Source organism: Haliotis asinina, chromosome 1 (genome assembly GCF_037392515.1).
Source record: "Haliotis asinina isolate JCU_RB_2024 chromosome 1, JCU_Hal_asi_v2, whole genome shotgun sequence".
Classification (NCBI taxonomy): domain Eukaryota; kingdom Metazoa; phylum Mollusca; class Gastropoda; order Lepetellida; family Haliotidae; genus Haliotis; species Haliotis asinina.
In genome coordinates this window covers 79634119-79651482 of record NC_090280.1, presented here as the reverse complement: position 1 = coordinate 79651482, position 17364 = coordinate 79634119, and the positions used below count along the sequence as shown (strand labels likewise).

Below are 17364 nucleotides of genomic sequence, written 5' to 3'. Positions count from 1 at the left end.
TTCGTGGACGTCCACTTTTTAGTCTGCCTACGGCGACCACAACATAACACGAACCTGACAAATAACGAATGTCCAAACAAACGAAATACAGAAGGATCACACAAGGAGATAAGTTCAATAACGAGTTTATTAATCATTCTCTGAAACAAACAGAAAAATAAATCAATAACACATCGTGTACAGGATCTCGACATTGGAGACGCGATACCGGCTGTCAACTGTGCTGAATACGTCAGTCGCTGGGTATTGTCCGTCACACTGTGGATTTAGAACATGGTATGTATCTGTATCTCTCCCTCCAATGATATTTCTGTACTGTAAACAAATAAACTGGACATTAAACTTTGAAACTGGAAAGTTTCCGAACTCACAGCAACTGGAAACGGATCCATAGAATGTAAATGTTAAATATCTAACGTCATTCTGAACTAATCACAAACAAGCGGATGCCTGCCCTGTGGTCGAGATGATCTTGCACCACCCTGAACACGATGACAATCAGCGACTGTCTAAATACCCCAATAGACTGTAAACTGTAACGCTTCATTCCTGCTATAAATCACTTGTGGTTTGTAATAACTGGAACTGTAGCGTGTATGCTTGATCGGGCTGTGTACTGACAAATAAACTTCACTTCAGTATAATGCGATCCACCTATCAATTTGGCAATATGTACAGCAATATATTGGGAATTTAAGTGGTCGGATTCTGTTTTGTCACTGGAAGCTTGGGGTTATGCTTGATTGTGATCCATCATATAACATAGCGCCTACTTTTAAAACAAAAATGCAGCAAACAACAATCTGAACAAACAAAACCAGGTTTACTGACAAAATAACAACCAAATGGAAAAAATAACAGGTGTTGTTTGTGACTAAATTGCCAAAACTATCCCACAAAATGTCACTTTAAAGGTCGTTTTTGTTGGAGGTGAAGACTCTCTTCACCAGACGAATGAAACGGGACAGCAAGGCCCTCAATAAGGACTGGGGTGAGAGGGGTAGTGTGTCTGCCTCAGTTCCGAGATCTATCTCCACAAAGTCAGTGTCAGGCACAATAACATGGCCGGTGATGTTGACAGAAACAGAGGCGGGAACTGGGTCGGGGACAGAGATGTGGGTGGTAGGAAGGTTGGACAGGGGTTCAGGGTGGAACACACAAGGACGCTGGTGGGGAGGGAAGTGGAATGAGAGAAATAATCAGACATGGCTGACACGAAGGTTGTGTTGCATACTGGGACTGATCTAACACCTTATGGAACATGAACACTTGAACACAGGGCATATTTGTATGAAAACAAATGCTGAGTAACTTACATGTTAGATCCCGACAGGAGCTGATACAACTTTCTCTTTCATTATTTTACTTTTACACTGTTTGTTTCTAAAACCCAAGAAAACCTACTCGACGTTGGACGGGAGTGACAGCAGGGGTGAGCGACAGGTGAAACATGGTGTCTGTGCAGTAGAGATGTGATGAGAATTCTTGAAATAAAAAAACACACTGTTTACCATAGTTATGTATAAGTAGGCATTGGAGACGTACTATTATGTATTTGTATCAATGTTTGTTTGATGCAGTAGAATCTCCTGCATTTAGGCGATGAACGAATGTTAGTTACACATCAGCCCCTGATCAGGATTCGACATCATAAGTAAACCTCTAAACTCAGATGTTATAAACATTAGGAACACGTTTGCTGTATCAAAGAAGACGTTTAAGTATATTGATCAACGTAGTACTGTCACGGGTCTTTCCAGACATGAACAACAAAAATGCTAATATCGTTAGTAAAGATACCACATCGGCTGGGCGCCAGATTTAACAAGACACTGAAACAAACTCATTAAAGTGTGATTCATTTGGTACCTTGAACGTAACTGCTGGACAGTATGGAGAAAAGCTCAAGTGATCGTCAAACTACAAGGTAGAAACTGACCAACAATGGCGTGATATGGCAGAGATGTACAAGCAACAACAATGGCGTCGTTTTGCAGAGATCGGTAGCTACGCGACGACCGGCACAATCGGAAGGGAGATAACTCTCAGTTTCCTTGGGTTTCTTGTACCACTAGTGATCGGTTCAACTGGTGTCACTGGTGTAGCGCTACCGCTATTTGGTCAATAGACTTGTAAGAAAAAGGGTGAAATGTATATTACATGTGGTTGAGGGGGCGTATCGCTGACAACGAGTGTAAATAATCATTTCTTCAACAGCCCAAATTTACCAGGCATTGGTGCTGATGAAATTGTACAAGATAGCATTGTGCGGACACGGAATGAAATTATTCTTGTTTCGAAACGTTTTCAAACAAATATGGATTGAGCGGGGTGGGGTGGGGGTTGTTATATCTTAACAGTCCTTTTATTTCAAACCCCAAACTCCTTGATTTCGGGGATGATTTACACCTTAACTCCAATAGAAAGTCAAAGTTTAGAGGTATTAAAGATTCGTAAAAAATTCTGAGAGTCAAAGTTGCATTTTCTCTAGTGTAAGAGATGAAACAAATCTTAAGGTCGGGTCGACTGTGTGGGTCGGCCTGTAATTAGAAACAAGACTAGTTTTACATGTGGCGTAACTGACATTCAGTGGTCGGGGTGAGGCCTATGGTCCCAGTTTAGAGAGTATTATGTGTCCGATGTTCGTCCATGACAAGTTCTATCCCAATATCCGGACTTTCGATATAAACTGGACTGTTAACCAACGGCGTGTAACGGTAACATGCTTTCCAGAAATCAAAATACAAACTTCACTCTATGCATGTGCGTACATGCTTGCTGATATGTGTGTGGTCTGACCAATAAAGCAGAAATGTGTTTCCTTCTACCCCGTGGTGCCATGATCAAGCTGACAGCTGCTTAAAATCATAAAATGGAGGCGTACTGTGCTGGGACGTCTCTTGAAAGGCAGTCTTCTTATATCACTCTTCATTCTCCTGTCATCCCAGTATTACAACGAAACACAGTGTACAGAATGTTGGAAAACAGCAATTTGTCCTTTTATTCGAAGAGACCAAGGAATTACTTCTTTCACAGAAAATGCACGTTTCGAAGACACAATCGGACACGTGTCTTGCCTTGACAAATGTGCTTCACATCATATCACTAGCACAATCTACTGCAATGACTGACCCTTAAATGAACGTTTAAATGGTTCGAAAAAATATCCAGAATTGAATGACACTCTGTGTATATTGTTATGGAACAGCCAAAGACTGGTCGAAAATTACAAGGAAGCAAAAATCGAACAAAATAAAGGGATACTGCCACCGGTCACAGAATGTCGATGGTGTTACTTTACATGAACAACTTCAAATATTTAATCTCAAAATATCAAATATCAAGTCAATGTCTGCCTTGGCCATAAAGTATTGAGTGTTTCTCATAAGTTTACATATGGGATTCCTGGGGTGAGGGTAAACCAGAAATCAATCAGAACTACACTAAACGCCAAAAGAAACTTTCCCCTCTTTATTCAACGACAAAGGTACCTATCTTCCGCTGGCGTTGCGATTCGTGGACGTCCACTTTTTAGTCTGCCTACGGCGACCACAACATAACACGAACCTGACAAATAACGAATGTCCAAACAAACGAAATACAGAAGGATCACACAAGGAGATAAGTTCAATAACGAGTTTATTAATCATTCTCTGAAACAAACAGAAAAATAAATCAATAACACATCGTGTACAGGATCTCGACATTGGAGACGCGATACCGGCTGTCAACTGTGCTGAATACGTCAGTCGCTGGGTATTGTCCGTCACACTGTGGATTTAGAACATGGTATGTATCTGTATCTCTCCCTCCAATGATATTTCTGTACTGTAAACAAATAAACTGGACATTAAACTTTGAAACTGGAAAGTTTCCGAACTCACAGCAACTGGAAACGGATCCATAGAATGTAAATGTTAAATATCTAACGTCATTCTGAACTAATCACAAACAAGCGGATGCCTGCCCTGTGGTCGAGATGATCTTGCACCACCCTGAACACGATGACAATCAGCGACTGTCTAAATACCCCAATAGACTGTAAACTGTAACGCTTCATTCCTGCTATAAATCACTTGTGGTTTGTAATAACTGGAACTGTAGCGTGTATGCTTGATCGGGCTGTGTACTGACAAATAAACTTCACTTCAGTATAATGCGATCCACCTATCAATTTGGCAATATGTACAGCAATATATTGGGAATTTAAGTGGTCGGATTCTGTTTTGTCACTGGAAGCTTGGGGTTATGCTTGATTGTGATCCATCATATAACATAGCGCCTACTTTTAAAACAAAAATGCAGCAAACAACAATCTGAACAAACAAAACCAGGTTTACTGACAAAATAACAACCAAATGGAAAAAATAACAGGTGTTGTTTGTGACTAAATTGCCAAAACTATCCCACAAAATGTCACTTTAAAGGTCGTTTTTGTTGGAGGTGAAGACTCTCTTCACCAGACGAATGAAACGGGACAGCAAGGCCCTCAATAAGGACTGGGGTGAGAGGGGTAGTGTGTCTGCCTCAGTTCCGAGATCTATCTCCACAAAGTCAGTGTCAGGCACAATAACATGGCCGGTGATGTTGACAGAAACAGAGGCGGGAACTGGGTCGGGGACAGAGATGTGGGTGGTAGGAAGGTTGGACAGGGGTTCAGGGTGGAACACACAAGGACGCTGGTGGGGAGGGAAGTGGAATGAGAGAAATAATCAGACATGGCTGACACGAAGGTTGTGTTGCATACTGGGACTGATCTAACACCTTATGGAACATGAACACTTGAACACAGGGCATATTTGTATGAAAACAAATGCTGAGTAACTTACATGTTAGATCCCGACAGGAGCTGATACAACTTTCTCTTTCATTATTTTACTTTTACACTGTTTGTTTCTAAAACCCAAGAAAACCTACTCGACGTTGGACGGGAGTGACAGCAGGGGTGAGCGACAGGTGAAACATGGTGTCTGTGCAGTAGAGATGTGATGAGAATTCTTGAAATAAAAAAACACACTGTTTACCATAGTTATGTATAAGTAGGCATTGGAGACGTACTATTATGTATTTGTATCAATGTTTGTTTGATGCAGTAGAATCTCCTGCATTTAGGCGATGAACGAATGTTAGTTACACATCAGCCCCTGATCAGGATTCGACATCATAAGTAAACCTCTAAACTCAGATGTTATAAACATTAGGAACACGTTTGCTGTATCAAAGAAGACGTTTAAGTATATTGATCAACGTAGTACTGTCACGGGTCTTTCCAGACATGAACAACAAAAATGCTAATATCGTTAGTAAAGATACCACATCGGCTGGGCGCCAGATTTAACAAGACACTGAAACAAACTCATTAAAGTGTGATTCATTTGGTACCTTGAACGTAACTGCTGGACAGTATGGAGAAAAGCTCAAGTGATCGTCAAACTACAAGGTAGAAACTGACCAACAATGGCGTGATATGGCAGAGATGTACAAGCAACAACAATGGCGTCGTTTTGCAGAGATCGGTAGCTACGCGACGACCGGCACAATCGGAAGGGAGATAACTCTCAGTTTCCTTGGGTTTCTTGTACCACTAGTGATCGGTTCAACTGGTGTCACTGGTGTAGCGCTACCGCTATTTGGTCAATAGACTTGTAAGAAAAAGGGTGAAATGTATATTACATGTGGTTGAGGGGGCGTATCGCTGACAACGAGTGTAAATAATCATTTCTTCAACAGCCCAAATTTACCAGGCATTGGTGCTGATGAAATTGTACAAGATAGCATTGTGCGGACACGGAATGAAATTATTCTTGTTTCGAAACGTTTTCAAACAAATATGGATTGAGCGGGGTGGGGTGGGGGTTGTTATATCTTAACAGTCCTTTTATTTCAAACCCCAAACTCCTTGATTTCGGGGATGATTTACACCTTAACTCCAATAGAAAGTCAAAGTTTAGAGGTATTAAAGATTCGTAAAAAATTCTGAGAGTCAAAGTTGCATTTTCTCTAGTGTAAGAGATGAAACAAATCTTAAGGTCGGGTCGACTGTGTGGGTCGGCCTGTAATTAGAAACAAGACTAGTTTTACATGTGGCGTAACTGACATTCAGTGGTCGGGGTGAGGCCTATGGTCCCAGTTTAGAGAGTATTATGTGTCCGATGTTCGTCCATGACAAGTTCTATCCCAATATCCGGACTTTCGATATAAACTGGACTGTTAACCAACGGCGTGTAACGGTAACATGCTTTCCAGAAATCAAAATACAAACTTCACTCTATGCATGTGCGTACATGCTTGCTGATATGTGTGTGGTCTGACCAATAAAGCAGAAATGTGTTTCCTTCTACCCCGTGGTGCCATGATCAAGCTGACAGCTGCTTAAAATCATAAAATGGAGGCGTACTGTGCTGGGACGTCTCTTGAAAGGCAGTCTTCTTATATCACTCTTCATTCTCCTGTCATCCCAGTATTACAACGAAACACAGTGTACAGAATGTTGGAAAACAGCAATTTGTCCTTTTATTCGAAGAGACCAAGGAATTACTTCTTTCACAGAAAATGCACGTTTCGAAGACACAATCGGACACGTGTCTTGCCTTGACAAATGTGCTTCACATCATATCACTAGCACAATCTACTGCAATGACTGACCCTTAAATGAACGTTTAAATGGTTCGAAAAAATATCCAGAATTGAATGACACTCTGTGTATATTGTTATGGAACAGCCAAAGACTGGTCGAAAATTACAAGGAAGCAAAAATCGAACAAAATAAAGGGATACTGCCACCGGTCACAGAATGTCGATGGTGTTACTTTACATGAACAACTTCAAATATTTAATCTCAAAATATCAAATATCAAGTCAATGTCTGCCTTGGCCATAAAGTATTGAGTGTTTCTCATAAGTTTACATATGGGATTCCTGGGGTGAGGGTAAACCAGAAATCAATCAGAACTACACTAAACGCCAAAAGAAACTTTCCCCTCTTTATTCAACGACAAAGGTACCTATCTTCCGCTGGCGTTGCGATTCGTGGACGTCCACTTTTTAGTCTGCCTACGGCGACCACAACATAACACGAACCTGACAAATAACGAATGTCCAAACAAACGAAATACAGAAGGATCACACAAGGAGATAAGTTCAATAACGAGTTTATTAATCATTCTCTGAAACAAACAGAAAAATAAATCAATAACACATCGTGTACAGGATCTCGACATTGGAGACGCGATACCGGCTGTCAACTGTGCTGAATACGTCAGTCGCTGGGTATTGTCCGTCACACTGTGGATTTAGAACATGGTATGTATCTGTATCTCTCCCTCCAATGATATTTCTGTACTGTAAACAAATAAACTGGACATTAAACTTTGAAACTGGAAAGTTTCCGAACTCACAGCAACTGGAAACGGATCCATAGAATGTAAATGTTAAATATCTAACGTCATTCTGAACTAATCACAAACAAGCGGATGCCTGCCCTGTGGTCGAGATGATCTTGCACCACCCTGAACACGATGACAATCAGCGACTGTCTAAATACCCCAATAGACTGTAAACTGTAACGCTTCATTCCTGCTATAAATCACTTGTGGTTTGTAATAACTGGAACTGTAGCGTGTATGCTTGATCGGGCTGTGTACTGACAAATAAACTTCACTTCAGTATAATGCGATCCACCTATCAATTTGGCAATATGTACAGCAATATATTGGGAATTTAAGTGGTCGGATTCTGTTTTGTCACTGGAAGCTTGGGGTTATGCTTGATTGTGATCCATCATATAACATAGCGCCTACTTTTAAAACAAAAATGCAGCAAACAACAATCTGAACAAACAAAACCAGGTTTACTGACAAAATAACAACCAAATGGAAAAAATAACAGGTGTTGTTTGTGACTAAATTGCCAAAACTATCCCACAAAATGTCACTTTAAAGGTCGTTTTTGTTGGAGGTGAAGACTCTCTTCACCAGACGAATGAAACGGGACAGCAAGGCCCTCAATAAGGACTGGGGTGAGAGGGGTAGTGTGTCTGCCTCAGTTCCGAGATCTATCTCCACAAAGTCAGTGTCAGGCACAATAACATGGCCGGTGATGTTGACAGAAACAGAGGCGGGAACTGGGTCGGGGACAGAGATGTGGGTGGTAGGAAGGTTGGACAGGGGTTCAGGGTGGAACACACAAGGACGCTGGTGGGGAGGGAAGTGGAATGAGAGAAATAATCAGACATGGCTGACACGAAGGTTGTGTTGCATACTGGGACTGATCTAACACCTTATGGAACATGAACACTTGAACACAGGGCATATTTGTATGAAAACAAATGCTGAGTAACTTACATGTTAGATCCCGACAGGAGCTGATACAACTTTCTCTTTCATTATTTTACTTTTACACTGTTTGTTTCTAAAACCCAAGAAAACCTACTCGACGTTGGACGGGAGTGACAGCAGGGGTGAGCGACAGGTGAAACATGGTGTCTGTGCAGTAGAGATGTGATGAGAATTCTTGAAATAAAAAAACACACTGTTTACCATAGTTATGTATAAGTAAGCATTGGAGACGTACTATTATGTATTTGTATCAATGTTTGTTTGATGCAGTAGAATCTCCTGCATTTAGGCGATGAACGAATGTTAGTTACACATCAGCCCCTGATCAGGATTCGACATCATAAGTAAACCTCTAAACTCAGATGTTATAAACATTAGGAACACGTTTGCTGTATCAAAGAAGACGTTTAAGTATATTGATCAACGTAGTACTGTCACGGGTCTTTCCAGACATGAACAACAAAAATGCTAATATCGTTAGTAAAGATACCACATCGGCTGGGCGCCAGATTTAACAAGACACTGAAACAAACTCATTAAAGTGTGATTCATTTGGTACCTTGAACGTAACTGCTGGACAGTATGGAGAAAAGCTCAAGTGATCGTCAAACTACAAGGTAGAAACTGACCAACAATGGCGTGATATGGCAGAGATGTACAAGCAACAACAATGGCGTCGTTTTGCAGAGATCGGTAGCTACGCGACGACCGGCACAATCGGAAGGGAGATAACTCTCAGTTTCCTTGGGTTTCTTGTACCACTAGTGATCGGTTCAACTGGTGTCACTGGTGTAGCGCTACCGCTATTTGGTCAATAGACTTGTAAGAAAAAGGGTGAAATGTATATTACATGTGGTTGAGGGGGCGTATCGCTGACAACGAGTGTAAATAATCATTTCTTCAACAGCCCAAATTTACCAGGCATTGGTGCTGATGAAATTGTACAAGATAGCATTGTGCGGACACGGAATGAAATTATTCTTGTTTCGAAACGTTTTCAAACAAATATGGATTGAGCGGGGTGGGGTGGGGGTTGTTATATCTTAACAGTCCTTTTATTTCAAACCCCAAACTCCTTGATTTCGGGGATGATTTACACCTTAACTCCAATAGAAAATCAAAGTTTAGAGGTATTAAAGATTCGTAAAAAATTCTGAGAGTCAAAGTTGCATTTTCTCTAGTGTAAGAGATGAAACAAATCTTAAGGTCGGGTCGACTGTGTGGGTCGGCCTGTAATTAGAAACAAGACTAGTTTTACATGTGGCGTAACTGACATTCAGTGGTCGGGGTGAGGCCTATGGTCCCAGTTTAGAGAGTATTATGTGTCCGATGTTCGTCCATGACAAGTTCTATCCCAATATCCGGACTTTCGATATAAACTGGACTGTTAACCAACGGCGTGTAACGGTAACATGCTTTCCAGAAATCAAAATACAAACTTCACTCTATGCATGTGCGTACATGCTTGCTGATATGTGTGTGGTCTGACCAATAAAGCAGAAATGTGTTTCCTTCTACCCCGTGGTGCCATGATCAAGCTGACAGCTGCTTAAAATCATAAAATGGAGGCGTACTGTGCTGGGACGTCTCTTGAAAGGCAGTCTTCTTATATCACTCTTCATTCTCCTGTCATCCCAGTATTACAACGAAACACAGTGTACAGAATGTTGGAAAACAGCAATTTGTCCTTTTATTCGAAGAGACCAAGGAATTACTTCTTTCACAGAAAATGCATGTTTCGAAGACACAATCGGACACGTGTCTTGCCTTGACAAATGTGCTTCACATCATATCACTAGCACAATCTACTGCAATGGCTGACCCTTAAATGAACGTTTAAATGGTTCGAAAAAATATCCAGAATTGAATGACACTCTGTGTATATTGTTATGGAACAGCCAAAGACTGGTCGAAAATTACAAGGAAGCAAAAATCGAACAAAATAAAGGGATACTGCCACCGGTCACAGAATGTCGATGGTGTTACTTTACATGAACAACTTCAAATATTTAATCTCAAAATATCAAATATCAAGTCAATGTCTGCCTTGGCCATAAAGTATTGAGCGTTTCTCATAAGTTTACATATGGGATTCCTGGGGTGAGGGTAAACCAGAAATCAATCAGAACTACACTAAACGCCAAAAGAAACTTTCCCCTCTTTATTCAATGACAAAGGTACCTATCTTCCGCTGGCGTTGCGATGCGTGGACGTCCACTTTTTAGTCTGCCTACGGCGACCACAATATAACACGGACCTTACAAATAACGAATGTCCAAACAAACGAAATACAGAAGGATCACACAAGGAGATAAGTTCAATAACGAGTTTATTAATCATTCTCTGAAACGAACAGAAAAATAAATCAATAACACATCGTGTACAGGATCTCGACATTGGAGACGCGATACCGGCTGTCAACTGTGCTGAATACGTCAGTCGCTGGATATTGTCCGTCACACTGTGGATTTAGAACATGGTATGTATCTGCATCTCTCCCTCAAATGATATTTCTCTACTGTAAACAAATAAACTGGACATTAAACTTTAAAACTGGAAAGTTTCCGAACTCACAGCAACTGGAAACGGATCCATAGAATGTAAATGTTAAAAATCTAACGTCATTCTGAACTAATCACAAACAAGCGGATGCCTGCCCTGTGGTCGAGATGATCTTGCACCACCCTGAACACGATGACAATCAGCGACTGTCTAAATACCCCAATAGGCTGTAAACTGTAACGCTTCATTCCTGCTATAAATCACTTGTGGTTTGTAATAACTGGAACTGTAGCGTGTATGCTTGATCGGGCTGTGTACTGACAAATAAACTTCACTTCAATATAATGCGATCCACCTATCAATTTGGCAATACGTACAGCAATATATTGGGAATTTAAGTGGTCGGATTCTGTTTTGTCACTGGAAGCTTGGGGTTATGCTTGATTGTGATCCATCATATAACATAGCGCCTACTTTTAAAACAAAAATGCAGCAAACAACAATCTGAACAAACAAAACCAGGTTTACTGACAAAATAACAACCAAATGGAAAAAAATAACAGGTGTTGTTTGTGACTAAATTGCCACAACTATCCCACAAAATGTCACTTTAAAGGTCGTTTTTGTTGGAGGTGAAGACTCTCTTCACCAGACGAATGAAATGGGACAGCAAGGCCCTCAGGAAGGACTGGGGTGAGAGGGGTAGTGTGTCTGCCTCAGTTCCGAGATCTATCTCCACAAAGCCAGTGTCAGGCACAATAACATGGCCGGTGATGTTGACAGAAACAGAGGCGGGAACTGGGTCGGGGACAGAGATGTGGGTGGTGGGAAGGTTGGACAGGGGTTCAGGGTGGAACACACAAGGACGCTGGTGGGGAGGGAAGTGGAATGAGAGAAATAATCAGACATGGCTGACACGAAGGTTGTGTTGCATACTGGGACTGATCTAACACCTTATGGAACATGAACACTTGAACACAGGGCATATTTGTATGAAAACAAATGCTGAGTAACTTACATGTTAGATCCCGACAGGAGCTGATACAACTTTCTCTTTCATTATTTTACTTTTACACTGTTTGTTTCTAAAACCCAAGAAAACCTACTCGACGTTGGACGGGAGTGACAGCAGGGGTGAGCGACAGGTGAAACATGGTGTCTGTGCAGTAGAGATGTGATGAGAATTCTTGAAATAAAAAAACACACTGTTTACCATAGTTATGTATAAGTAGGCATTGGAGACGTACTATTATGTATTTGTATCAATGTTTGTTTGATGCAATAGAATCTCCTGCATTTAGGCGATGAACGAATGTTAGTTACACATCAGCCCCTGATCAGGATTCGACATCATAAGTAAACCTCTAAACTCAGATGTTATAAACATTAGGAACACGTTTACTGTATCAAAGAAGACGTTTAAGTATATTGATCAACGTAGTACTGTCACGGGTCTTTCCAGACATGAACAACAAAAATGCTAACATCGTTAGTAAAGATACCACATCGGCTGGGCGCCAGATTTAACAAGACACTGAAACAAACTCATTAAAGTGTGATTCATTTGGTACCTTGAACGTAACTGCTGGACAGTATGGAGAAAAGCTCAAGTGATCGTCAAACTACAAGGTAGAAACTGACCAACAATGGCGTGATATGGCAGAGATGTACAAGCAACAACAATGGCGTCGTTTTGCAGAGATCGGTAGCTACGCGACGACCGGCACAATCGGAAGGGAGATAACTCTCAGTTTCCTTGGGTTTCTTGTACCACTAGTGATCGGTTCAACTGGTGTCACTGGTGTAGCGCTACCGCTATTTGGTCAATAGACTTGTAAGAAAAAGGGTGAAATGTATATTACATGTGGTTGAGGGGGCGTATCGCTGACAACGAGTGTAAATAATCATTTCTTCAACAGCCCAAATTTACCAGGCATTGGTGCTGATGAAATTGTACAAGATAGCATTGTGCGGACACGGAATGAAATTATTCTTGTTTCGAAACGTTTTCAAACAAATATGGATTGAGCGGGGTGGGGGTGGGGGTTGTTATATCTTAACAGTCCTTTTATTTCAAACCCCAAACTCCTTGATTTCGGGGATGATTTACACCTTAACTCCAATAGAAAATCAAAGTTTAGAGGTATTAAAGATTCGTAAAAAATTCTGAGAGTCAAAGTTGCATTTTCTCTAGTGTAAGAGATGAAACAAATCTTAAGGTCGGGTCGACTGTGTGGGTCGGCCTGTAATTAGAAACAAGACTAGTTTTACATGTGGCCTAACTGACATTCAGTGGTCGAGGAGAGGCCTATGGTCCCAGTTTAGAGAGTATTATGTGTCCGATGTTCGTCCATGACAAGTTCTATCCCATTATCCGGACTTTCGATATAAACTGGACTGTTAACCAACGGCGTGTAACGGTAACATGCTTTCCAGAAATCAAAATACAAACTTCACTCTATGCATGTGCGTACATGCTTGCTGATATGTGTGTGGTCTGACCAATAAAGCAGAAATGTGTTTCCTTCTACCCCGTGGTGCCATGATCAAGCTGACAGCTGCTTAAAATCATAAAATGGAGGCGTACTGTGCTGGGCAGTCTTCTTATATCACTCTTCATTCTCCTGTCATCCCAGTATTACAACGAAACACAGTGTACAGAATGTTGGAAAACAGCAATTTGTCCTTTTATTCGAAGAGACCAAGGAATTACTTCTTTCACAGAAAATGCATGTTTCGAAGACACAATCGGACACGTGTCTTGCCTTGACAAATGTGCTTCACATCATATCACTAGCACAATCTACTGCAATGGCTGACCCTTAAATGAACGTTTAAATGGTTCGAAAAAATATCCAGAATTGAATGACACTCTGTGTATATTGTTATGGAACAGCCAAAGACTGGTCGAAAATTACAAGGAAGCAAAAATCGAACAAAATAAAGGGATACTGCCACCGGTCACAGAATGTCGATGGTGTTACTTTACATGAACAACTTCAAATATTTAATCTCAAAATATCAAATATCAAGTCAATGTCTGCCTTGGCCATAAAGTATTGAGCGTTTCTCATAAGTTTACATATGGGATTCCTGGGGTGAGGGTAAACCAGAAATCAATCAGAACTACACTAAACGCCAAAAGAAACTTTCCCCTCTTTATTCAATGACAAAGGTACCTATCTTCCGCTGGCGTTGCGATGCGTGGACGTCCACTTTTTAGTCTGCCTACGGCGACCACAACATAACACGGACCTTACAAATAACGAATGTCCAAACAAACGAAATACAGAAGGATCACACAAGGAGATAAGTTCAATAACGAGTTTATTAATCATTCTCTGAAACGAACAGAAAAATAAATCAATAACACATCGTGTACAGGATCTCGACATTGGAGACGCGATACCGGCTGTCAACTGTGCTGAATACGTCAGTCGCTGGATATTGTCCGTCACACTGTGGATTTAGAACATGGTATGTATCTGCATCTCTCCCTCAAATGATATTTCTCTACTGTAAACAAATAAACTGGACATTAAACTTTAAAACTGGAAAGTTTCCGAACTCACAGCAACTGGAAACGGATCCATAGAATGTAAATGTTAAAAATCTAACGTCATTCTGAACTAATCACAAACAAGCGGATGCCTGCCCTGTGGTCGAGATGATCTTGCACCACCCTGAACACGATGACAATCAGCGACTGTCTAAATACCCCAATAGGCTGTAAACTGTAACGCTTCATTCCTGCTATAAATCACTTGTGGTTTGTAATAACTGGAACTGTAGCGTGTATGCTTGATCGGGCTGTGTACTGACAAATAAACTTCACTTCAGTATAATGCGATCCACCTATCAATTTGGCAATACGTACAGCAATATATTGGGAATTTAAGTGGTCGGATTCTGTTTTGTCACTGGAAGCTTGGGGTTATGCTTGATTGTGATCCATCATATAACATAGCGCCTACTTTTAAAACAAAAATGCAGCAAACAACAATCTGAACAAACAAAACCAGGTTTACTGACAAAATAACAACCAAATGGAAAAAATAACAGGTGTTGTTTGTGACTAAATTGCCAAAACTATCCCACAAAATGTCACTTTAAAGGTCGTTTTTGTTGGAGGTGAAGACTCTCTTCACCAGACGAATGAAACGGGACAGCAAGGCCCTCAATAAGGACTGGGGTGAGAGGGGGGGACACCTGCAGTTTACGGGTCCCTGCCTTCGGCAGGCTCCCGGAAGTAGAAATGTATTCTATAGAGCACGCTCGCGCCTTCGGCGCGAGCTTACTGCCTTTGGCAGTAAGCGACGCGCGCAGCGCGTCCAATATACAAGAAAAGCACGCGACAGCGGGCTGATCTCCGTTAGGAGGCATTTTAGACGATTTTAAAGGTCATTTTCGTGTTTACTGGCAAAAGTTTAATTTAAAACTTCGTCTAAAAGACGAGAGTTTTAAACACGAATTTTGGTGAAGCTCCAAAACACGAATGCAATCGTTAGTAATGGAAGGGAAATCCCCATGACGTTCCTTTTCTCTGATTGGTTAAAATCTGGACGCACGTGTCGAATGTTCCAAATAAGGTAGTGGGTTACTACGAATGCCACAACTTTAACGCGCACGGTTGGTGAGTTGTATTATTGCTTGTCGCTTGATTTAAACTTTGTTCATTTCACTTGCTTAGCAATGGCTGTTAGGAGAATGGTGTATGATGATTTGTATGAGTTGTGTAGGGATGAGAGAAAGTTGATGGATTGGTTGGAAGCGTTTGGTTTGATTGGAGATTTTAGTGGGAAGTGTGTGAAGTGTGAAAGTGGGAGTATGGGAAAACGCAAGGATTCGAGTCGGAGTGAGGGTTATGTGTGGCGTTGTTCTAATAAGAAATGTAGCCAGAAAATTGTAGCAAGGCGTGATTCTTGGTTTTTTAAGTCTCATTTGTCCGTTACTGAAATCATGAAATTGACATTTTATTGGGTTTATCAAGTGCGAGAGAATTTTGTTAAAGTTCAGTTGCGTTTGGGTTCTGATCACACTTTGGTTGATTGGTTCAATTATTGCAGAGATGTGTGTTTGTTTGTGATGGAGGAGGAGAATGAGATGATAGGAGGGCCAGGGATTGAAGTGGAGATTGATGAGAGTAAGTTTGGGAAACGCAAGTTTCACCGAGGAAGGCGAGTGGATGGTGTGTGGGTGTTTGGGGGTATCGAGAAAGAAAGTAATAGGATGTTTTTGGAAGTTGTGGAGAAGCGTGATGCAGATACCCTTTTGAGTGTGCTTAGAAAGTGGGTGCGACCGGGATCAGTAATTCATTCCGATTGTTGGAAGGCGTATTCAAGACTGAATGAAATGGGTTATGAGCATGTGACGGTGAATCACAGTAAGGAGTTTGTGAATGCGGAGAATGGTGCGTGCACTAATAAAATTGAGAGTACATGGAGAGCGGTGAAAGCGTCCCTGCCCAGGTATGGAACAGCGAAAGGATTGTATGACAGCTATTTTGTAGAGTACATCGTGAGAAAGAAATATTTACGTTGTTCTGATGATCCTTTTCTTACATTTCTTACGTTTATCCGCCGTGTGTTTGACCCCCAAAAGCCCCATGAATATTTCAAAATTATTGAAACTGAAAATAAAGAAAATGACGATGAATTTAATTCAAGCGGAGATTTGTTCTTATAAGGTAAGTGAAGCGTTTTGATATTAAATGAGATAAACTTACCTTCTTTGTTTAATAGGAATGGAAAATAAATGATAAATAATATGTATCATGATAAAAATAAATTAGGGGGGCAATTGCCCCCCTAAAACCCCCCTTTCTAATTATTTTAAGGTAAAACAATACCAAAAAGTAGCGATAGTTAGTCAACGAATTGAACAAAAAAAGGCGTCAGCGTTAGTGCTCGCTTCGATGTAAATATGGCTTCTGCGCATGTCTGACAAGTACACTTCCGGGGACCCGTAAAGTGCAGTTTACCCGAGAGGGGTAGTGTGTCTGCCTCAGTTCCGAGATCTATCTCCACAAAGTCAGTGTCAGGCACAATAACATGGCCGGTGATGTTGACAGAAACAGAGGCGGGAACTGGGTCGGGGACAGAGATGTGGGTGGTAGGAAGGTTGGACAGGGGTTCAGGGTGGAACACACAAGGACGCTGGTGGGGAGGGAAGTGGAATGAGAGAAATAATCAGACATGGCTGACACGAAGGTTGTGTTGCATACTGGGACTGATCTAACACCTTATGGAACATGAACACTTGAACACAGGGCATATTTGTATGAAAACAAATGCTGAGTAACTTACATGTTAGATCCCGACAGGAGCTGATACAACTTTCTCTTTCATTATTTTACTTTTACACTGTTTGTTTCTAAAACCCAAGAAAACCTACTCGACGTTGGACGGGAGTGACAGCAGGGGTGAGCGACAGGTGAAACATGGTGTCTGTGCAGTAGAGATGTGATGAGAATTCTTGAAATAAAAAAACACACTGTTTACCATAGTTATGTATAAGTAGGCATTGG

At 41.2% G+C, this 17364-nt stretch overlaps 1 protein-coding gene across 1 annotated transcript; it reads left to right on the top strand.

Moving 5' to 3' along the window:
- Positions 1 to 15471: 15471 nt before the first annotated feature.
- LOC137275857 (uncharacterized) lies at positions 15472 to 16523 on the top strand. Its single transcript, XM_067808195.1, has one exon. The coding sequence runs from the start codon at positions 15531 to 15533 to the stop codon at positions 16521 to 16523; it is 993 nt and encodes a 330-aa protein (XP_067664296.1). The 5' UTR covers positions 15472 to 15530.
- Positions 16524 to 17364: the final 841 nt, after the last annotated feature.

Coding starts and splice junctions, on each gene's coding strand:
- LOC137275857 (XM_067808195.1), top strand. CDS start 15,531: ATGGCTGTTAGGAGAATGGTGTATGATGATTTGTATGAGTTGTGTAGG.